Source organism: Peromyscus eremicus, chromosome 1 (genome assembly GCF_949786415.1).
Source record: "Peromyscus eremicus chromosome 1, PerEre_H2_v1, whole genome shotgun sequence".
Lineage (NCBI taxonomy): Eukaryota > Metazoa > Chordata > Mammalia > Rodentia > Cricetidae > Peromyscus > Peromyscus eremicus.
In genome coordinates, this window is record NC_081416.1 from 23,119,895 (window position 1) to 23,142,338 (window position 22,444).

Below are 22,444 nucleotides of genomic sequence, written 5' to 3' on the forward strand. Positions count from 1 at the left end.
GCATCCCACAGCACATATCTTCTATTAGCTTCCTTGGGTTTAGAGCCTAGTTTGAGGCAAGTGTTATATCAGCTAAATTTATTTCCCTTTATCCCTTTGCTGCTGGATCATGATATGACTGGTCCCTTTTGAATCTAGTCAAGTAGAATATTCCATTTTTTTCCTTTATGAAATAACCTGGTAGAGAGACAAGCATGACTTTACAGGTGATTCTCCCTTCTGACAAGTAGGGTAAGTGATTTCTTTGAACAGACTGGAGCCACTGATAGGACAAGGAAGAACCAATGATATTTGCCATTATTGTTCTAGTAGATTTAAGACTTTCTAGGCCAGGGAAATTGTGTTGTGCCTTCAGAAACTATGTCATTGTAGCAGAGAAGCAATCATGGGCAACATGTAAACAATTGGTTATGAATATAATACCTTCAATTCCTGATGGCACTAACACTTAATTTTTACACAATTTACACATGTCAATAATATTCTTTTTAGCTTTAAAATTTTAAATATATTTAGTTAAGCTACATTATAATATGTGGGCATCTTTGTAAGTGCTTTGAAAAGCACATTCCTAAAAACTTTGAAAGGATATGAGGTTAGTTTGTGTACTAGTTAAAGAGAACTTGCCAGTACCAGCTCCCACCAGTTTCTGTGTATCTTCAGGAGATTTGTTGATTTAGCTGCCAATAGATCATCTTACTTTAATCTTAATTTGTTTAATTTTATGTTTTTCCCTCTCCTCCTGATTCCATTCCTTTCTTTCCTTCTCCCAAAGAGTCCTCATCCTACTTTTCTGATAAATATACATATATGTATTTCTGTGTTTGTGTCTGAGCATTTTATAGATAAATAGATTACATACAAGACTGCACACCTCTACTCTGGCATACAGCCCTGCATTTACTTCATTATATAAATACAGAGATAGATTCTATAAATGAAAAAAAGGAGTGGCATTTGTCTTTCCAAATCTTCCCTATTGTACTCAATGAACCATCTCCCATTCTATAAAAAACTTAACGAGTTATTACATCTGGAACCTGATTCACATGAGGAGTATGTAGATAGATGTGATAAACTAGAGCAGTCGGTGGACAGAGAAGCATGTGTCCAATATGAAATAAAGGAAGGAGAGACTAGGAAGGTTTTGTCCAAGTACTCATGTGAAATCTCACTGGATGGCACTTTAACCACACCACTGGGCCTTGCCTTGACCTCCTCCCTGCTGATTACGTGCTCTGTGTGTTGAAATATCCCCACTGATCTTTGTACTTAACCTTCACTATGGAGCAGAGGGTGAACTAGGTTGTTTTTTAATGTGTTTTAGCTCTATGATTTCTTTTTAACTGGATTTCTCTCTGTGTGTTGTTATAGGGAACAACGGTGATAACATCACTGTCATCAGTGCTGCATGACAGCAAGGAATTCCCCAACCTAGAGGTATTTGACCCGGGACACTTTCTAGATAAGAATGGAAACTTTAAGAAAAGTGACTACTTCATGCCTTTCTCAACAGGTAACAGAAACTCATTTCCATGGCTCAGTGACTTGAGAATCTGTGGAGACTTACACAGTGGCTGCTGTGGAATGTCTTTCTGTATGCTGTGAATGTGTGTTGCTCTGATTGATTGATAAATAAAAATGCTGATTGGCCAGTAGCCAGGCAGGAAGTATAATTAGACAAGGAGAATTCTGGGAAGAGGAAAGCTGAGTCAAAAAGTCTCCAGCTACACACAGAGGAAGCAAGGTGACAAGGCAGAACTGAGAAAAGGGACCAAGCCACATGGCTAAACATACATAAGAATTATGGGTTAATTTAAGGTATAAGAGCTAGCTAGCAAGAAGTCTGCTGTGACCGTAGTTTGAAAATAATATAAGCCTCTGTGTGTTTATTTGGGTTTGAGCAGCTTTGGGACCAGGAAGGACACAGGATTTAGTTTCCAGGGCCGTGTTTACAGTAAAGGAGCAGGCAGCCCCTTTTAGTTCCTCCTCTTTAAAACTCTGAGATTCTTCCTTTCAGGGTTGCACACATAAGCAGTCCATCTTAAGGAAAGTGTAACTGCCATTGCCACAAGTCTGCTAGTTGCACTTGAATGTTCTAGCAGGGTTGTTTATTGTCCTTCCTATGTTCTGGACTCCTTGCTGAGACTGTTTAACTTGAAGATTTAAAGAAACTATTGCAAATGCCAGTGCATCAGAACCTAAGAGTGGTCAAATATTAAGTGCAATTTTTTTGTAAAGAAAATTTAATTTATAATAAAGTTTAACAGTTTAAAGAAAGAAACAAAAAGAAAATAATATAAGCCTCTGTGTGTTTATTTGGGTTTGAGCAGCTTTGAGACCAGGAAGGACACAGGAAACCTTCCAAATACAAGTAGCACCCTAATGGCCAGAAGACTTGTAATGATCAGGAGTATGACTCTCAGTGTCCATGCACTGTCATGATAAAGAGATTTCTTTCCTGTCCGGCTATGAAACTGAGTCTTTGACTGTTCATCCATTGTTCAAAATTGAGAAAGCTGAAGAGTAGAGTGTGTTTAATCTTCCTTTAGCTACATTACAAAAATACCAAAGAAACAAAAATTCATTTACACTTCACTCACCATGAAAATGGAGACATCATAATTTATATCATTTTAAATTTAAAACATGACTTTTTTTGCTGTGTCACTCACCTCCATGCTCAAGTATGCAATTACAAGTCTCCAAAATTACAGAAAATTACCAAAGAGCCTCAAGTGTATTTGGTAAACACATGAATGAATAATACTTATATTTCAGTTGAACTAGGGCAAAGAGAAAGACCTCCAGATCTCTGGGTTTAAGGGATAAATCAGGGCATATATATCTCTCAAACCTTATATATTAAGGCAAAAATGGAGCAACATTCTAATAAATGACTTCCTAGCTGCCTCAAAAGGCATTGGAAATGGAGAATTAGAAAAAATCACATATCCTAAAAAGAAGTTCATGAACCATTAGATAAGAGCATTTTTATTCACTTTGGAATTCTAGGAACTTCAAGATCATCATGAGATGATAGAGACATTGGAGATGTGGCAGAATATTCTGCAAAGATTATTGGGAATCCTGATCCTTCTCCTTCATGATGAGAACAATGGATATTGAGTTCACACCTGCAGTATGTATGCTGCCTTTGGATATGCAGTTTCTGTCCTTGGCTTTGTTATTCATGATAATGAATAGAAAATCCCTCTTCCTCAGTCTCCTAGGCAGTCTGATTACAGATGTGAATAACCACAACTAATTTTTGCCTAATTAGTTGTCCTTTCATGCAGCCATATATCTACACACCAACTCAATAACTTACCTTTCATTCATATTCTCCTGTGTCAGTTACAAGTACAATGATTTTTACTTTTACAAATAAGAATAGTAATCTTCTTTGACTTTCTTCCCCCTAGGAAAACGGATTTGTGCAGGAGAGGGCCTGGCATGCATGGAGCTGTTTCTGTTCCTGAAAACCATTTTACAGAACTTTAAGCTGAAATCACTGCTCCACACTAAGGACATCAATATTACCCCAGTGGCCAATGGATTAACCTCTCTGCCACCCCCTTACAAAATCTGCTTCATTCCTGTCTAAAGAAGATCAGACTTTCTGGTCCAGGCTGTGTTGTTTTCTGCAATCACCTCTAGACCTTCATCCACCTCCTTGTGATCAGGGACAAGGTGTCCTTCCTCCCCTCTCATGTATTCCCATTCTGTCAAGACCCAGGAAACACCTCTCAACCATTTTGTAATTTCTGGAGTCACTGCACAAATATATTGCTATTTTCTATTCTCTGCAACAGTGTTATTATCATGCCCTGTTTTGCTGCTCTTTTCAATAAAAGATAAAGTTTTAAACATGCTTTTGACTTGATGTTCCCAGGTTAGACCTAAGCATGCATTTTGATTTTCTATTGCTAACCATATGTTCTATATGTGTCTTTTCTCTTCCCAAAACAATAATGGTCCCAGGAAGAGTCACATTTCTGTAATTTCTAGATGCTACATTCCCTTCCCACTGCATTACAAGTAATCAACTGAGAAGTGACATTACTGATTATCTCTTCCTGTCTTAGTCTCAAAGGAGCTACTTTGTCTGGCATTGCTAACTTCTTACCTTGGAGCCTACTGCAGAGGTAGGTTTGCACATACATTAGTGCATAAGAATACATTCAGACATGGTATTCAATCTATATACAGATTGGTGTGGTATACAAAATGTGGCACTTTAAAAATGAGCAAAAATACTAATATTCTATAACATTATATATTTTTCTAGTAAAGATATGCTACACACTTTACTCCACTATTCTCAGGCCTCTAAACTTGAATTCAAACTTGCTACCTGTTTTCCTGAGTATTCTTATTGCAATCAGATTACAGAGGAAATTCTCATTTCCAAGACCATGTTAAACAATTGCTTTGATAAATTAACTCTCATCTATCTATCATTTATATATCTATCTATTATCTCACATATATCTATGTATTTTGTTTCTCTTTCCTACATCTGTCTATCAACCTATGCTATTACCTATCTATCTATTAGTTCTCTCTCTTAAGAAATTTAGCAATTAAAGAAGTGATTTTCTTGACATTGTTTTTATTATTTATCTTGATGTTTGCTGAGCATATATTTGTAGAGTACAAATAATTTATTTTGCTATTCTTCAGGCATTTTTAATTTTTTATTAAAAATTTTTTTCATTTATTTTACACACCCCTCTTCCCTCCTACTACCTCCTCTGGCTCTCCCTCCCAAACCACCCTCCACTTCCACCTAGAAGAAAGCAAGACCTCTCATGGGGAGGCACATCTAGTAGAGGCAAGTCCAAGCCTTCCCCATGCCTGAAGACTGCAGGAGGTGTCCTATCATAGGTAGTGGACTCCAAAATGCCCCCTCATGCTCCAGGGATGGATTCTGATCCTACCACCAGGGGGCCTCCAAGCAGATCAAGCTACACAATCACCATGCAGAGGGCCTAGTCCAGTGCCATGTAGGCTCCACAGCCATTGATCCAACTTCCATGAGTTTCCTCTAGTTTGGTTTGGTCATCTCTGTAGGTTTCCCCATCATGATCTTGATGCACTTGCTCATAGAATCTCTCTTCTCTCTCTTTGACTGGACTCCTGGAGCTCTGCCTGATGTTTGGCTGTGGATCTCTGCATCTGCCTCCATCAGTCACTGGAGAAAAGCTCTGTGATGACAGTTATGGTATTCACCAGTCTGATCACTGTGGTAAGCCAGTTCAGTTCAGGAAAACTCTCCACTATTTCTAGTAGCCCAAGCTAGTATCATCCTTGGGGATTCCTGGTAATTTCCCTAGCCCTGGGTTTATCTCTATTCCCATGATATCTCCCTCTATCATGTTATCTCTTTCATTGCTTTCCCCCTCCATCCCTGTTCCAGTTCAATCATCCCATTCTTTTATGTTCTCATCCCCTATCCCCTATACTCCATTGCCAACCCCTCATCCCCATTTTACTCATGGAGATATAATCTATTTCCCCTTCCCAGGATGATCCATGTGTCCTTCTTTGGGTCTTCCTTGTTAGTTAGCTTCTCTGGAGTTGTAGGTTATTGTCTGATTATTCTTTGCTTTATATCTGGTATCCACTTATGAGTGAGTACATACCATGTTTGTCCTTCTAAGTCTGGGTTACCTCACCCAGAATGATATTTTCTAGTTCCATCCATTTGCCTGCAAACCCCCTGAGGTCATTGTTTTTCTCTGCTGAGTAGTACTCCATTGTGTATATACACCACATTTTCTTTATCCATTCTTCAGTTGAAGGGCATCTAGGTTGTTTCCAGGTTCTGGCTATTACAAATCATGCTGCTATGAAAATAGCTGAGCATGTGTCTTTTTGGTATGATTGAGCATTCCTTGGGTATATGCCCAAGATTGGTTTAGCCGGGTCTTGGGGGAGATTGATTCCCAATTTTCTAAGAAAGTGCCATATTGATTTTCAAAGTGTCTGTACAAGCTTGCATTCCCACCAACAGTGGAAGAGAGTTCCCCTTGCTCCACATCCTCTCCAGCATAACCTGTCTTCAGTGTTTTTGATCTTAGCCATTCTGACAGGTGTAAGATGGTATCTCAGAGTTGTTTTGATTTGCATTTCCCTGATAATTAGGAATGTTGAGCAATTCCTTAAATGTCTTTCAGCCATTTGAACTTCCTCTGTTGAGAATTCTCTGTTTAGCTCTATAGCCCATTTCTTAATTGGAGTGTTGGGCATTTTGATGTCTAGTTTCTTGAGTTCTTTATATATTCTGGATATCAGCCCTCTGTCAGATGTGGGGTTGGTGAAGATCTTTTCCCATCCTGTAGGCTCTTGTTTTGTCTTGTTGACTGTGACCTTTGCTCTACAAAAGCTTCTCAGTTTCAAGAGGTCCTGGCGAGGGAGTTCCCAGCTAGATCAAGAACAGAGAGGGATAACAAGGAAAAAGAGACCATGATAAATGAAGACCCCATGGGAATAGGAAGAAACAAAGTGCTAGAGAGGTCCCCAGAAATTTACAAAGATATCTCCACAATTGACTACTGGCAATGGTCGAGAGAAAGCCCAAACTGATCTACTCTGGTGATCAGATGGCCAAACACCCTGCCATGCTAAAACTCTCATCCAATGACTGATGGAAGTGAATGCAGATATCCATGGCCATGCCACAGGTGGAGCTCTGGGAGTCCAATTGGCGAGAAAGAGGAGGGATTGTATGAACAAGAATTGTTGAGACCATGATTAGAAAAAGCATAGGGACAAATAGCCAAACTAGTGGAAACACATGAACTATGAACCAATAGCTAAGGAGCCCCCAACTGGATCAGGCCCTCTGGATAAGTGAGACAATTGATTAACTTGAACAGTTTGGGAGGCCCCCAGGCAATGAAACCGGGACCTGTCCTCAGTGCATGAGCTGGCTGTTTGGAACCTGGGGTCTATGCAGGGACACTTTGCCTGGCCTGGGTGAAGGGAGGAGGGGACTGGACCTGCCTCGATTGAATCTACCAGGCTGAGCTGAATCCCCAGGGGAGTCCTTGCCCTTGAGGAGATGGGAACGCGGGGTGGGGGGGTGTTGGGTGGGGGGGTGAGTTGGGGGAGTTTAGGGAGGGAGCTGGAGGAGGACGGAGGATGGGGGAATCTGTGACTGATATATAAAGTTAAATTAAATTACAAAATAAATTTTAAAAATTAAAAAAATACATAAAACAATCAAGTCTGAACATTTTGTGGGCCTCAACTATTATTCCCCATTTTGTCTCTGATCTTTATATCTGTGTTTTATTATGCATATGTGGTACTTCTTGACTGGCTTTCACATTGTTTACCCTTTCTATTCCTTTTAAATCACATGTACATTTATGTACATATGCATATAAAAATCATAAATTTTGTCATAATTATAATGTGTCTTTGGTTAATTTACCCATTTTCATATATCATTATATTCTTAACTTTTATGAATTCTTTGATGTTTATTACTGAACTATATAGACAGTTCAACAGCTGAAAGCACTTATGGCACAAGAATGATACCTGAGTTCAGATTCCCAGCATCCACATGAAAGCTGGGCATGTCTGCACACTTCTGAACCCACTTATCCTGATTTAGTATAGACACTCCTTATGTGTGAATCCAAACTTTCAGGACTGGCCAAAACACACTCTTCACCTGCCCTCAACCTACAGGCCCCTTGAGCCTTTCCAGCCTCCATGTTCAACCATATCCTGTATGTCTTGCTCCAGTGTTGAACAGGTTAATTCAGCCTGATCATCTTCTGCATACACACTCTACAACCTCAGATCTACACCTTAACACCGAACTTGGACAAGGACACATTTTCTTCATATCAGCTGATCTTTTTTTGTTTGCTTGTTTTTGTTTTTTGAGACAGGGTTTCTATGTGTAGATTTGGTGCCCTTCTTGGAACTCACTCTTTAGCCCAGCCTGGCCTCGAACTCATAGAGATCTGCCTGGCTCTACCTCCCAAATGCTGTGATCAAAGACAAGTGCCACCATTGCCAGGCTTATATCATCTGATCTTTATGTTTCTATCTGACTTTATTCCATCTAAGTTATTTCCAACCTTTAGGCCCACCCTACCCCACATTTCCTGTATTCAATCCAAACCTGTTCTGTCAATATCAGACATAGAACTAACAAAAGAAGTCAACATGCTCAGATCATACTGCAAAAATACAAACAATATGAAAGATAAAGGCAATATTTCCTCTACAGAATCCACCAGTCCTATAGAACTATTTGCCAAAGAGAATTATATAAGACTCCCATGTCCCTTCTGGGGTGCCATGTGTCCTTAATCCAGATGTAAAGATTCCCCATTCTTCATAAAAAGAGGAGGGTTTTCTTCAATGTGCATAATGTCTTTTACAAGACCAATAATGGCAACTTCCATAGTTTCCTGACCAGTGTTTACAGTATTCTTTAGTTTGATCATAGAGGAAATAAGCACAAGGGACAGGACTTCTACCAATCAATTTTGGTGTTATAGGGACAAGTACCTCTTTTTGACAAACTGCAGGTGAGAAGTCCCCAAACCTTACCACATGAGTGATCTGATTAAACTTCTGGGCGTATGTTTCCTGAGCCTCAAATCTCCAAATGTAGAGTTTACTAGTGATAGAGGTGGGTAGAAAGAAATAGAATAAGAAGAGGTGGGGCATGACCTGATAGAGTTGGGCTTGAATCTTGACAGATGAATGTGGCTTCATTCTTCTAAGATCAGAGACAGGCTGTTCGAATTTGGTTTCCTCTGAAACTTAAGAGGGCTAGGTCCTGTTAGGATCAAAAGATCATCTTGAGTTGATGGTATAAATGGCTTGAGATTGGAAAGGTGAATCCAATGAGGGATACCCTTAATCTTAGCAGCAGTTGGGGTAGTAAAGATTACCCTGAAGGGGCCTGTCCATTTTGGAGCAAGAGCAGGGGAATTGTGTCCCAGAGGAGAGAGGAGAACTAGGTCCCCAATGTTAATTGGAGAAGGAAGAGGGAGAGGCTGAGGCAAATGATGCTGGGTGAAATTCCAAAGAAAGGTGCAGAGATAGTAAAAAAAAGAGTAAAGAAATGAACAGGGAAAGGTGATGGTTGAAACATGAGACCAGGTGGCATAAATAGCCATCCATACATTAGCTCAAAAGGGGAGATGAGGATGGTTTTTTTTTTTGGAAGGACCTTTAATAGCAAGAGAGCCAATGGTAAGAGCTTTATCCAATCAGTATGAAGCTCTTGGGAGAGTTTGGTAAAAATGTTTTTGAGGGAACAATTAGCTCATTCAACTTTGCCTGAAGACTGGGGATGGTAAGGGATATGGAAATGCCATGGGATATTAAGGACTTTAGCTAGAGTTTGAGAGACTTGAGAAGTGAATTCAGGGCCATTATCTGATTGAAGGGAGGTAGGAACTCCAAAGTGAGGAATAATTTCCTTGAAAGGGAGATCTGAAACTGTCTGCGACCTTTTATTAGTGGTAGGAAAAGCTTCTATCCATCTTGAGAATATGTCTACTAGAACTAAAAGGTATCTGAACCATCTAATTGTGGGCATATGAGTAAAATCGAGCTGCCAGTCTGATCCAGGGAGGGATCCTTTGGCTTGGTGAGTGAGGAAATGGTATGATCCAATGCCCAGAGGTAGGATTAGAAATTTGAAAAATTTTACATGAAGCTGTGATATTCTTTAGAAAGGATAGATCCTCAGAAGTAGGCTATAGATAAGTTTTAATAAAGTAAGACAGAGCCTGGGTATTGGGGTGAAAGATCTGGTGGATATAGGACAAATTTTGTTGAGTATCTGGGGATGTTAATGAAGAGGTGTGTTGTAAGATGAGAGTATATCATGGTGGGTGAGAGGAATCCAAGCTTCCAAGAGCTGCTGCTCTAGCTGCCTCATCAGCGTGGTTATTTCCCTTGGAAGTAATGGGATTGTTTGTTTGGTGTGATCGACAGTGGATAATTCCTATGACAGTGGGAAAATGAGAAGCCTCTAATATGGCCATGATTTGTTCTGAATTGGTTATGGATACTCCTTTTGTCATTAATAGCCCCTGATCTTTCCAAATAGCTGCATGTGATAAGAGAATATGGAAAGCATATTTGGAATCTGTATATAAATTTAGGGATTGTCCTTTTGCTAATTGACAAGCATGCGTTAGAGCTATTAATTCAGCCTGCTGATTTGTGGTGTGAGCTGGAAGAGGCTGTGCTTCAATAACTATAGTGTCTGAAATGATTGCATATCCTGCTTTACGTACTCCTTCATATAGGAAGGAACTGCCATCTGTATATATGTATAGGTGTCTTGAGGTAAAGCTCCTTCCTATATATGTATTGGATAAGGTAGTAACTCTTCTAGAGTTTCAATGCATGAGTGTGATGGGGAGGATTCCAGGACTGGTTGGGGAAGAAGATTTGGAATGTTAAGAGGCAGACATTGTTTGAAAAGTCAGTGTTGTGTTCTCTACCAATGCTACCTGAAGAGAGAGAACTCAGAAGGGAGGTAATGTTTGAAGGCCCTTGTATGATAAAAGGTGTGACAGGTGATGAGGAGAAAGGACAGTAATGGGTGGCCCAAATGTTAACCTCTTTGACTCAAATATAAGGTTTTTTTTTTTTTGGACAGGTATGCAGCAGGTGCAAAGGAAGTTCCCAGGTGATGACCCAGGACCCCAAGGGCATATCCTTCCTTCCCCATAACATAGAGGCAGAAGGGGTGGGTTAAGTCTGAAAAGTGAAGGGCTGGAGCCTGGAGAAGGGCTTGTTGAAGCTTATGAAATGGCTTGGTAACAGGGGCTAGAAGAGGTTCATATGAGTGGTCAAGGGCTGCTTTATATAAGGGATGAGCAAGAAGAGAGAAGGAAGGAATCCAAGAGCGTAGGAAGCCTGCCATTCCTAGAAAAGATAGAATTTCATCCTTTGTTGTAGGACCTGTGTGTGCATGGATTAAGTGCTTTCTATCTAGGGTTATGGCCTCATGAGTTGGAGTAATGGATAACCCTAGATATGTAACCTGAGGAGTGGACAGCTGAACTTTAGAGGGTGAAACCCTGTATCCTCGACTGGACAAAAAGTTTAATAAGGTAGAGGTGTCTGCCTGGCTGATCTGCAGGGATGGACTACAAAGGAGAAGACCATCTACATATTGTATGATTTTTGATTTAGGAAGAGACAAGGAGAGTAAGTCAGAAGCTAAAGCCTGGCCAAATAAATGTGGGCTGTCACAGAATCCTTAGGGCAGGACAGTTTAAGTGATTTGGGTAAAGATGTAGGTATCTGGGTCAGTCCATGTGAAGGCAAAGATATTTTGTGACTGGGGGTCCAGGGGAATAGAAAAAAAGGCATCCTTCAGGTCTAGAGCTAAGAAATGGGAGGTTTCTGAGGGGATAGTGGAGAGGAGAATATAGGGATTGGGTACTACAGGGTAAAGGGGAACTACTGCTGAGTTAATAAGTCGGAGGTCCTGAACCAAGCAGTAGGCTCCATTGGATATTTTTACTGCCAGTATAGGAGTGTTAAAAGGAGACGAGATGAGACACAAAAGATTTTTCTTAGCAGGTCAGAAATAAGGGGCTTAAGTCCCCTATGACTTTGGAGAGAAAGTGAGTATTAGGCCCTCGTTATATATTTGGTTGGACTTTGCAGTTGGATGATGACAGGGGATTGATGTCTGGCTACAGAAGGGTTGTGGGTGTCCCACACCTTGGGATCTACCTGTGAGGATGGTGGAGGAAAAGGGGCATCAGATGTGGTTTGAAGGAGAAGGGGGAGAGGAATCCTGATGCCCCTGGGCTTAGTCTGATCATGGGAGCAAAGGAAATAGAGGCTCCCATTTTGGTGAGAAAGTCCGTTCCTAGCAAGGGGACAGGACAGGTTGGTATCACTAGGAAAGAATGGGTGAGGGGAATACCCCTAAAAATACAGCTAAGTGGTGGGGTTTGCTGAACTTGGTAAGGTTGCCCCCATACTCCAACAAAAGAGGAACAAGAGGGTAAGTTGGGCCCCCAAAATTTTGTCAGGACTGAGAAGGTGGCTCTGGTATCCAGGAGGAAGGAGATGGATCTCCCTGATACTGTGATGACTACCCAAGGCTCCCTATCAGAAATGGCAGTGGTCTGGCCAAGGGACACCAGGCCCCATCAGTCATCCATTGCCAGACCCAAGAGGCTGGCTGGTGGGCGGTCTGGGCTTGATATACATGTGTCCCTAGTATGGAGGAAGTCTACACTCCAATGTCTTTCTTGATGGCACCTTGGACATGGTCCTGATGGTTTATGAGGGTTTGGACAGACCCATGCCCAGTGGCCTTCCTGGCCACATCTGTAACAAAAACGTACAGATTGGTGGGGCTTTGGAGGCTAGGGGGCTTGGGTTTCTGCTTTTGCCCACTGAGAGGCTTTAGCCATCATCAGGTATTTTTGTTTATGGGTCTTTTCATCCCTTCTATGATAGACCTTAAAGGCTACTGCTAAGGATTCTGCTTGTGGAGTCAGAGGTCCTTTCTCTAGACATTGAAGTTTTGCCTTAATATCTGGGAAACTCTGAGAGAAGAAATAAGTCATAGGAAGTTGTTTTCTATCAGGGGTCTCAGGATCCAAGTTGGTCTATTATAAGAGGGCCTTTGTAAGGCAGTTTAGGAATTGAGATGCATTTTCATTTTTCTCCCGTATGACCTCTTGGACTTTTTCATAATTTACTGCCTTAAGGGCAGCCTTGTGGAGACCAGCTAGGAGGCAGATTAAAAACCTATTCCTAGGTAGGATGTCTCCTGGGTTATTGTAATCCTATTCAGGCTCCTCGTCTGGGACTGCCTAGCTCCCACTAGGAGGGGTTATCTGTTTGATGGAGTTCATCAGCATGGACCCTAGCCTGATCCCATACTCACCTACATTCTTCTGGGAGGAGATTGTTGGTAAGGATCATATAGACATCGTGAAAGGTAAGGTCATAGGATTGGGTGATGTACTGGGATTCTTTAATAAAAGTGGAAGAATTGGCAGTATAGGACCCTAACCTTTTTTCTATTTGGAAGAGCTCAGATCAGGAGAGGGGGACATTTACTCTGACTAAACCATCCACCCCAGCAACCTCTCGCAAAGGGAGAACTGGGGCTGGTTTAGATCGGGGAGCTATAGGAGGTAGAGCGGGAATGAGTAGCAGGAGGACTAGGGGCTGCTGATGAATTGAAAATGGGTGCCAGGGAGAGTTGACCTGGTGGATGACCTGTTTCTGAGGAGGAAGAAATGAAAACTGAAGGGACTGGAAGAAAAAAAGCTGTGGACTTTGGCTTCAGTTTATATGATGGAGGCTCATTAGCTGGATCAAAAGAAATTGTTTCATCCTGTTCTGACTTCATAGCTAGTAATAGCTGGATGGGGGAACAGGAGGCACAGAGAGAAGGCTTGGAGGAAAGGTAAGAGAAGGCTTTTACATATAGGGTCTCTTTCCATCTCCCCAGTCACTCACAATAGTTGTAAAGGTCCTGTATAATATTGGGATCTAGTGTGCTGTTATATGGCCATTTAGAATGATTATCTAAAGGATAATGAGGCCAAACTTTATTGCACAAGCGAACAAGTTTAGAGCCTTTCAAATCAGGTTCTAGGTGTAAAGGCTTGAGATTTTCTAGGAGGCATCCCAAGTGGGTATGGGAGGGTATGGAGTGCAGAGTTCCCATGGATGAGAGGGGAGGGAATCAGTCACTGCCGCCTGTAGTTACAGGCATTCCCTGACTCAGGGAGGACTGGCCAGGGACCAAGCCATTCAGAGGTTCTTCACCCAACTCAACAGGGGTCCAGCTTAGCCCGGCTAAGCTAATGGAGAGACTCAGGTGCCTGGTAACTGGGCTTCAGTAGAAGCGAGAGGGCAAGAGAAAAGCGAGCTCTAGGGGGAAGGACTCATCCAGAGGAAAGGGCTAAAAGGGAGACTTTCATGGCACCTCTTGTGGAAAGATGGGAGACCACAGGAAGGGATGCTTAAGACTGCCTGATTGTAGCTCTGAGGATGGGGGGGAGGACCAGGTGAAGAGGGCCAGCTGTAGCTTTAAAGACCATGGCTGGGGGTACCTCTGCTTCCAAGAGTACTAGAGGGGTGCTGGACACTCAACGGTCACTTCCTCAGACCCAGGGAAATAATTACACTGACCAAAAGGGGAATTCAGCTAATTGCCATTGTTGGAGGGAATGCTGAGCAATGGGAGACCCGAAAGTTTGGTCTGTTGCAGATGAACTGGAGATGAGGGATAGAGTCCTAGTGTGGCTCAGACCATAGGGGAGAGCACAGGTACCAAGGGAGTCTATCCCAGGTTTCGGCACCAAAATGTTAGTAAGCTGCACCAAAAATGTTAGTAAACTGGTTGCAAAAGGTGAATTTTGCAACTCTGTGGGTTTGGTGTCCTGACTACTTGGGGAGTCAGGCAACACCTTGGGCTGTGTGGCACAGCTGTGATGCCTGAAACTGCAAGGAGACAGTTCAACCCTGGAGGGCGAGGTATGCTGGACACCTGGAGCTGCTCAGAACAACAGCTCTGCCCTGAAGGTGTCCTGGACACCTAGAGCTGTTTAGCACAGCTATGATGGCTACAACTGCAAAGAGACAGTTCAACCCTGGAGGACGAGTTATCCTGGACACCTTGAGCTGCTCAGAACAACAGCTCTGCCCTGAAGGTGTCCTGGACACCTAGAGCTGTTTATCACAGCTCTGATAGCTGGGACTGCAAAGAAACAACCCAACTCTGGAAGGGAAAATTTTCTGACTCTCGGGAGAGTCAGGCCTGGTACTGCTTCAGCAGAGAAGGGTATCTTGACTCTTCAGGAAAGTCGGGCTATACCTGGTATGATGGGGAACGGTCTCTCTGCAGGATACAGCAATCCTGCTCCTCTCCTGGAGAGCTGCAATCTCTGGCTCAGTGTTACCAGCTCTCTCTTGCTCAGTCCACTATGGGATGTCTTAGCAAGGTCCTTCTGTTCAGCTCCCCCTTGCTCAATCCACTATGGGATGTCTTAGCAAGGTTCTTCTGTTCAGCTCCCCTTTGCTCAATCCACTATGGGATGTCTTAGCAATGTTCTTCTGTTCACCTCCCCTTTGCTCAATCCACTATGGGATGTCTTAAGCAAGATCCTTCTGTTCAGCTCCCCCTTGCTTAATCCATTATGGGATGTCTTAGCAAGGTTCTTCTGTTCACCTCCCCTTTGCTCAATCCACTATGGGATGTCTTAGCAAGGTTCTTCTGTTCAGCTCCCCCTTGCTCAATCCACTATGGGATGTCTTAGCAAGGTTCTTCTGTTCAGCTCCCCCTTGCTCATTCCTCTATGGGATGTCTTAGCAAGGTTCTTCTGTTCAGCCCCCCCTTGTTCAAACCATTATGGGATGTCCAAGCAAGGTTCTTCTGTGCACCAGTGAATGAAAGTCTTCACCCAAACCTCTTTTGAGAAAGAGATTTATTAGGGAAGGAGGAGTCCAGGAGAGTAGCTGCCTCTACCAGGGTGGAGAGAACAGGCCACAACTGACCAGGCAAAGCAGTTTATATAGGATGTCCAGGGGGTGGAGTCAACTATGATTGGTTAGTTTTTTTCTGCCCAGGGATTGGCCAGTTTGGTGGGCAAGGGTCAGAGATGGCCCTGATTTCAAGTCCAAACTGTGTTTCTTTCACTGGCCTTTCTTGGCTTTTTAACACTATCTCTAAGGCCAGGGCACATTTCTTTCACTGACTCTGATTCTAGGGGCCAAGAGTGTAGCTTGAGTTTTCCTGCCTGGCCCACAGTCAGGACAAATCTCTTTCACCTGCCAGTCCCACAGCCGCGCTCAGACCCAACCAAGTAAACACAGAGACTTATATTGGTTACAAACTGTATGGCCATGGCAGGCTTCTTGCTAACTGTTCTTACAGCTTAAATTAATCCATTTCTATTAATCTATACCTTGCCACATGGCTCGTGGCTTACCGGCATCTTCACATGCTGTTCCTCATCATGGCGGCTGTCAGTGTCTCTCTGACTCAGCCTTCCACTTCCTAGCTTTATTCTCCTCCTTGTCCCGCCTACACTTCCTGCCTAGCCAATAGCCAATCAGTGTTTTATTTATTGACTAATCAGCAACACATGTGACATACAGAACATCCCACAGCACAGAGTGTTATTTTGGTACTAGTTTCAGAGTCAGGGCATATTTCCTTAGTTCTGGGTTTGGAGATAAAGTGTTTATTATTCTGGCTCAGGTCCTAAACACAGGCTGTTTTTCTTCCCTGGTCCCGGGCCTTAGGGGCAGGATTCTGATGTGATGCTTTGTGATTGGTTGGTTTCACCAGTCAGTTGGACAGGCCAGAGATGGCTCTGATCTGAGCTAAACTGTGTTTCTCTCACTGGCCTTATCTGAGTCATCCTTCCATAATTCTGGGCTCCATGGTCAGGGTGGGTTTACTTAGCCAGCCCCTTTTCCCTACACACTGTACAACACAGTCATGGGAAACCAAGATTATTATTTGTTCAATGGTGACAAAATAGAGAACTGTCACTTAGTTCATAGATTTATAAAAAATAGAGCTCAATGAGATTTTCTGATGGCCATAGTTGTTATCTTTATTAAAATTACTTTTTTATTATTGGAAATAGATTCTTGTCTCATACCATACATCCTGGACACAATTTCCCCTCCCTCCTCTCCTCTCAGCTCCCTCATCTTTCCTCTCCCCTAGATTCACTCCCTATCTGTTTTCTCTTCAGAAAAAGCAGGTCTCCAACAGATGCTAGCCAAACATGACAAAAATTTACAATAAGACAAGGCTGGACAAGGCAACCCAACAGGGAGAAAAGTTCCAAAAGTCCCAAGGCAAGAGTCAGAGACACAACCAACCTTATAATTAGGAGTCCCATGAAAACAACAAGGTATCAGCCATACAACTTTTTTAAAAATTATGTTGGTATTGTCTTCCTCATTTCACTCTAGAAGTGAATCTAGTTTGGTAAACCGAGCACAGAAAACAGCCTTAAATAATTACACAGAAAGTAGGAACTGTGGGTTCTTGACTTTATAGTCTCCCCTGGAGAAGTTGTCCTGTAGTTTTTATTCTTGTCTTAATTAGGGTTACTATTACTGTGATAAAACACCATGACCAAAAGCAAATGGGAGAGGAAAGGGTTTATTTGTCTTATACTTCTACATCACTGTTCATCATTTAAAGAAATCAGAACAGGAACTCAAGTACAGCAGGATCAGATTCTGGAAACAGGAGCTGATGCAGAGGCTATGGAGGCTTGGTCATCATGGCTTGCTCGGGCTGCTTTCTCATAAAACCCGGGACCACCAGCCCAGGGACGGCATCGCCTACAATGGGATGGATCATCCTCCATCGATCACTAATTTGGAATATGCCTACACCCAGACCTTTCAGAGATATTTTCTCAACTGAGGTTCCCTCCCTTCAGATGACCAGCTTGTGTTCAGTTGACATAAACTTTTCATCACAATTCTCAAATTGTTAAGTATAAAAAGAGAAAAAAACATTTACTATAGAATAAGGAAGGTAAATATAGAGCAAATTGTGTGACTTTAATAAATTATGGATACTTAGAGATGTTTGAAATCATAGTATAAAATGACCAGAGAGCGCAGAATGGAACTCAAGGACAAAGTTATCATAAAGATTCAAATATTAGTGAAATGATATGTATTATTATAATTATAATGGCAAATCACAAACAAAAGGGTTAATTTGCAGAGATGTCTTCATATTTGCTCTAAACTGACTAAGCAGATATTCCTACACTATACTGACATCAAAAATTATCTTTTAAGGCTTATTTATATAATATTTCATAAATCATATTACACAGATTCTGTGAATTTTCATGAAATGCTCACACCCTTATCTCTTCTGATTCTTTCTACATTTCTTTGTCTAAGCCGAAATTATTCCCTCTAGGGATATAAAGCTGAGCCTTGAAGATTCAGTGCTTTGGCAAGACAAAGACTACTGACAGTAGAGCCAGGATTTGAGGCCTCATCCCAACCTTTTCCCTCTATAAAGACATTAAGTTCTAATGAACCCATAAGCTTTGACTGTGTACTGTGATTCAATATTGAATTTACTCAGTGACAATCAAAGCAAGACTTTAGTAAATAATTACTAAAATAATTAAATTAATAAAATATTTTTTAAAAGTAATTTTCAACATGGAGGTCAGAAAAGTTTTATTTTAATGATCTTTAGAATCTAGTTAATAATTAGATCATCTTTGGTTTATGTGGAGGTCAGAAAAGTCTGATTTTAATGATCTTTAGAATCTAGTTAATAATTAGATCATCTTTGGTTTATGTGGAGGTCAAAAAAGTCTGATTTTAATGATCTTTAGAATCTAGTTAATAATTAAATCATCTCTTCTTTAAATGGAGGTCAGAAAAGTCTGATTTTAATGATCTTTACACCTTCAGTTACACAAAGTCTTCTTGCCCTGTCATCTTGAGCAAAGTAAGCAGAATTTATTGTCTGACTCATGCTGGCATAAAATCCCCAAAACAATAAACAAAGCAATAAACATTTACTGCACATAGGCTAGACTAGAAGGAACAGGGGTTATGTTGGAACTATATTGAAAGTTCGTAAATATTAACTGGGTAAAGTCGTAATGGCTTCTATGCCCAGAGTTCTAGCTGGGGACAGAGCCTGTGGAACAGAGACCTATACCCCAACCTGTTGTATTTCCCATGAGAAACACTGTGGCTGACTGCTCAAATCTTGAGCTACACATCAACCTCAGAGGTAACCAGTACACAAGCAGCATGGCCTTGGTCCTTCCTTGATGCTGAGCTGGTCTCTCAGCTGGTCTGACCTAAGGGTTCAGGATGGGTTACAACATCAGCACTGGTTTTAAATGAGCTGCCAACTCACTCACTCCCCCAACCACAGGAAGCACAATACACAGTAACTGTCTTTAGAGGAAAAAGTGGGAAGTGGATGCCAAGTTGTAACATAAAAGATTACTGTTGTAGAGAATCCAACTGAGAAGACAGCTCAGACATTAGTTTGAGCCAATAGAAAGTCTTTATTAGCCAGCCAGTGACTACACTGGGTATTTGGGATCCAAGGGTAGCCACAAGCATTTCTCAGGGTGACTAATTTAAGCACAGAATACCTATACTGGGTTGACACACTTCAGTTAACAAAAACAGTTAGCAAGAAGCTGAAACTACAAAAGCCAAACAGCAAAGTTAGTCCATTTAGACACTTTCTTAGAAGTTGAGCTCTATGGACTAGGTCTTTGTTTTTGTTTTGGCAGGTGGTGCTTTCTATGTACTGAGTTTTGTGGCCTGAATGGTACTTCCATCATAAAGTCAGTTGTGCTAAGTTCTGGGGCCTGTTACAGTTACTATTAGTCAAATCATATTTATGTTGTCTATTACTAGGCAAAATTGTAAAGTGTCTGACCACAAATTGATGACTATTCCAACCTAGAGAACAGACTACCCTCTTTTTAAAAAGATATTTTAAATTTTCATACATAAATGGATGATACTCATACTCTTTTCCCATCTTCTCCTATCTCTGCTCTTTATTCCAAACAGATCCAACTTTGTGTCTTCATTCATTTTGTTGGGATTTCTAATCCATAGGGTCCTATTAGTGCTGTCTAACTAGGCTTGGGTATGTGACAATCAACTGTAGTGTGTCACACCTATGAGGGGCCACACCCTTAAAGAAAACTATCCCTCTGCAAGAAGCTAGTAATTACAAATAGCTTCTCAGCTAGGGGTGGAGCTTCATGTCCATTGTCCACCTCCAAGTTGAGATTTTGTCTGGCTTGAACTTGGTCAGGTCTTATGTATGTTATTACTACTGCTCTGAGTTCATATGTGCCTTATGATGTCAGAAAAATATTGTTTCATTGTAGTTATCTACTACCCCTGGCTCTTACACTATTTCTGCGTACTTTTGCCAATCGATATCTGAGCCTTGGCAGGCATTTGTGTGTGTGTGATATTGGTGACCACTTAGGGATGAGCACCCAACAGTCACTTATTCTCTGTATTTTTACCAGTTATAATTCTCTGTATGGAAGAAATCTAGTGCAAAAAGAAGTTTCTGTGATGAAGATTGAGAGATTCACTTAATTATGGTATAATGAGAATTTGATAGGAATTGGCTTAATACTATGTCCCATTAACAGAGTAATAGTAGTGGATTCTCCCAGAGGACCTATGAACATGTCACAGGTTCTTGTCACTAACAGGTGTGCTGGGTAATGATTCCATCTTCTGAAGGGTCCCTTAAATCCAAACACAATACACATTCACATAACATTTGTGCCACTGTTTACCAGTAGACACATCTTGCCAAGCAGTCATTATTACAGCTCACAGCATACACAGTTGAATAAGATTGATTATTTTTCTCCTCTGGCAGCTTACATAGCATCTTCAGCAACAGAGATAAAGTTACTAGGTCATTATTAGGCTAATTTCTCCTTGTTCTATAGCACAAGTATGTGATGTCTTCAAATCTTCAGTGTTAGTAGTGCATCCTAGTGCTAGAGATGTCATTCTGTATGCTTTGAATGTGTGTTGCTCTAATTTGGTTGGTTAATAAAACGCTGATTGCCAAGTAGCCAGGCAGGAATTATAGCATAAGCAGTGTATGCAGGGAGGAGAATTCTGGGAACAGTAAGGCTGAGTCAGGAGTCAGCAGCCAGAAACTGAGGAAGCAAGACATGAAGGCAGAACTGAGAAAAGGTACTAAGCCAAGTGGTAAACATAAATAAGAATTATGGGTTAATTTAAGTTTTAGAGCTAGTCAATAGTTAGTTAGCCTGAGCTAATAGCCAAGCAGTTTTAATTAATATAAGCCTCTGTGTGTTTACTTAGGTACAAGCAGCTGCAGGGCTGCAGGAGCCGGGCAGGAACAGGAAAACTTCAGCTAGATCCTAGTACTCCAACCTTGCTCTCTCATCTCCAACAGTAACAATAATCTTTTTTTCTTTTTCAGGTTCCTCTACCTCTTTATATATCCCATTTCATGTTGAAATATACACCACCAACTGTGCAATTATACAAATCAGCTTTAGAACACACTCGAGTGGTGATGTAGAAACAGTTCATTGCAGAGGTCAGTCCTGTGTCTAATATAATACAAGGTACCATGTGCTGTGAGATAATAATGTTAAACAAATAAAAGAACTAATCAAAACCACAATGAGGTATATTAACTCTTCATAGTACTGTTGCCTATTATTAAACAGACAATGAAATTCCACTGCTCTTCATGCCTGAATTATCCCTAGGTGACGGGTTCCCATACCCTGAGTCCCTGACCTACCATTCTGCAGTCTTCATATCTCCCAGTACTGACAGGAGATGGGTCCTCAGAACCACAGACCCTGGCCCACACTAATGCTCTCCCCTAAGCTCATAGCACTGACAGGTAAAAGTTCCCCAAGAACACAACTCCAGGCCCACATTTGCATCCATCCAGCTAACACCAGGTGCACAAGTCTCAGCACAAACACGCAAACAAACAAAAAAATCCAGTTAAGGTGTTGAGCCAGAGGTTGTGAAATGCTGGCCTTTGGACATGACCTACCACTTATCTTCCAAGCAGCAGGTGAAGAACCTGGCTTACACAGCCAAATGTAAATTATTTCCTTTGTAATAGTCCTTACACCCTATCAGAAAGCAGTTAGTTGCACCCACAATAGTCACTTCATTATTATATCAATTGGTATGATATAGTAAAACAATTGGTATGGTGGGGAGAAACATATGGGGTCCATAACTGAATATGATTGTTGATGACAGTTTTCCACCAAAAGCCTGTGTGGTACCTTCAAATAGTATAAATACTGCCCAGAAAGGAAGAAACTTCCACCTCACTTCCGATCAGATTTGTCCACATCCTGTACCCAAAATGTAAAGTGCTTTCAGAAATAGGGTCTTACCATCTAGCATACAGCCAACACCAGTGGCAATAACCTTGTTTGGGGGGGATTTCATAGTCTTCGTCAGTCAAACATTCTTGGGAAGGTAACATAAAGTAATGTATGACACTGTGAAATTATCTTACAACCTTATGTCTCCTAAGGGTTCTACTTCAACACAGGCATGATTTCTTCAAGTAAACTCTACAACTGCTGTTTTTGCTGTTCTTCTAAATAATTTACAAATCTGCAAGGCATTCAAAGCTTAGCACAATGTTAAAATTCCTTAAACATTTTCTAAAGACCCACTATTGTCTACTCTAAGAAAATACTAATTGCTCTTGATGAGCTAAGTGGTTGGATTCAAAACAAACATTAACAAAAACATAATAAAAAATGTCCCTTGATTTGTATCCATTTTTCAGTGAAAAAAGCAATTTTTCAGTCAAAAAATACAGCAGCATGATTGAGGCCTTTTCCTTATTGAGTTCTCTATGATCTACAATATT

At 41.3% G+C, this 22,444-nt stretch overlaps 1 protein-coding gene across 1 annotated transcript in view; it reads left to right on the top strand.

The window, feature by feature from the left end:
* The first annotated feature begins 1,456 nt into the window (after positions 1-1,456).
* Positions 1,457-22,444, top strand: part of LOC131896325 (cytochrome P450 2C25-like) — a 65,078-nt gene continuing 44,090 nt past the window's right edge. Inside the window, exon 1 of the mRNA XM_059246926.1 lies at positions 1,457-1,516. Within this exon, the coding sequence (XP_059102909.1) occupies positions 1,472-1,516 (45 nt within the window). The 5' untranslated portion in view covers positions 1,457-1,471. The remainder of the gene's footprint in view (positions 1,517-22,444) is intronic.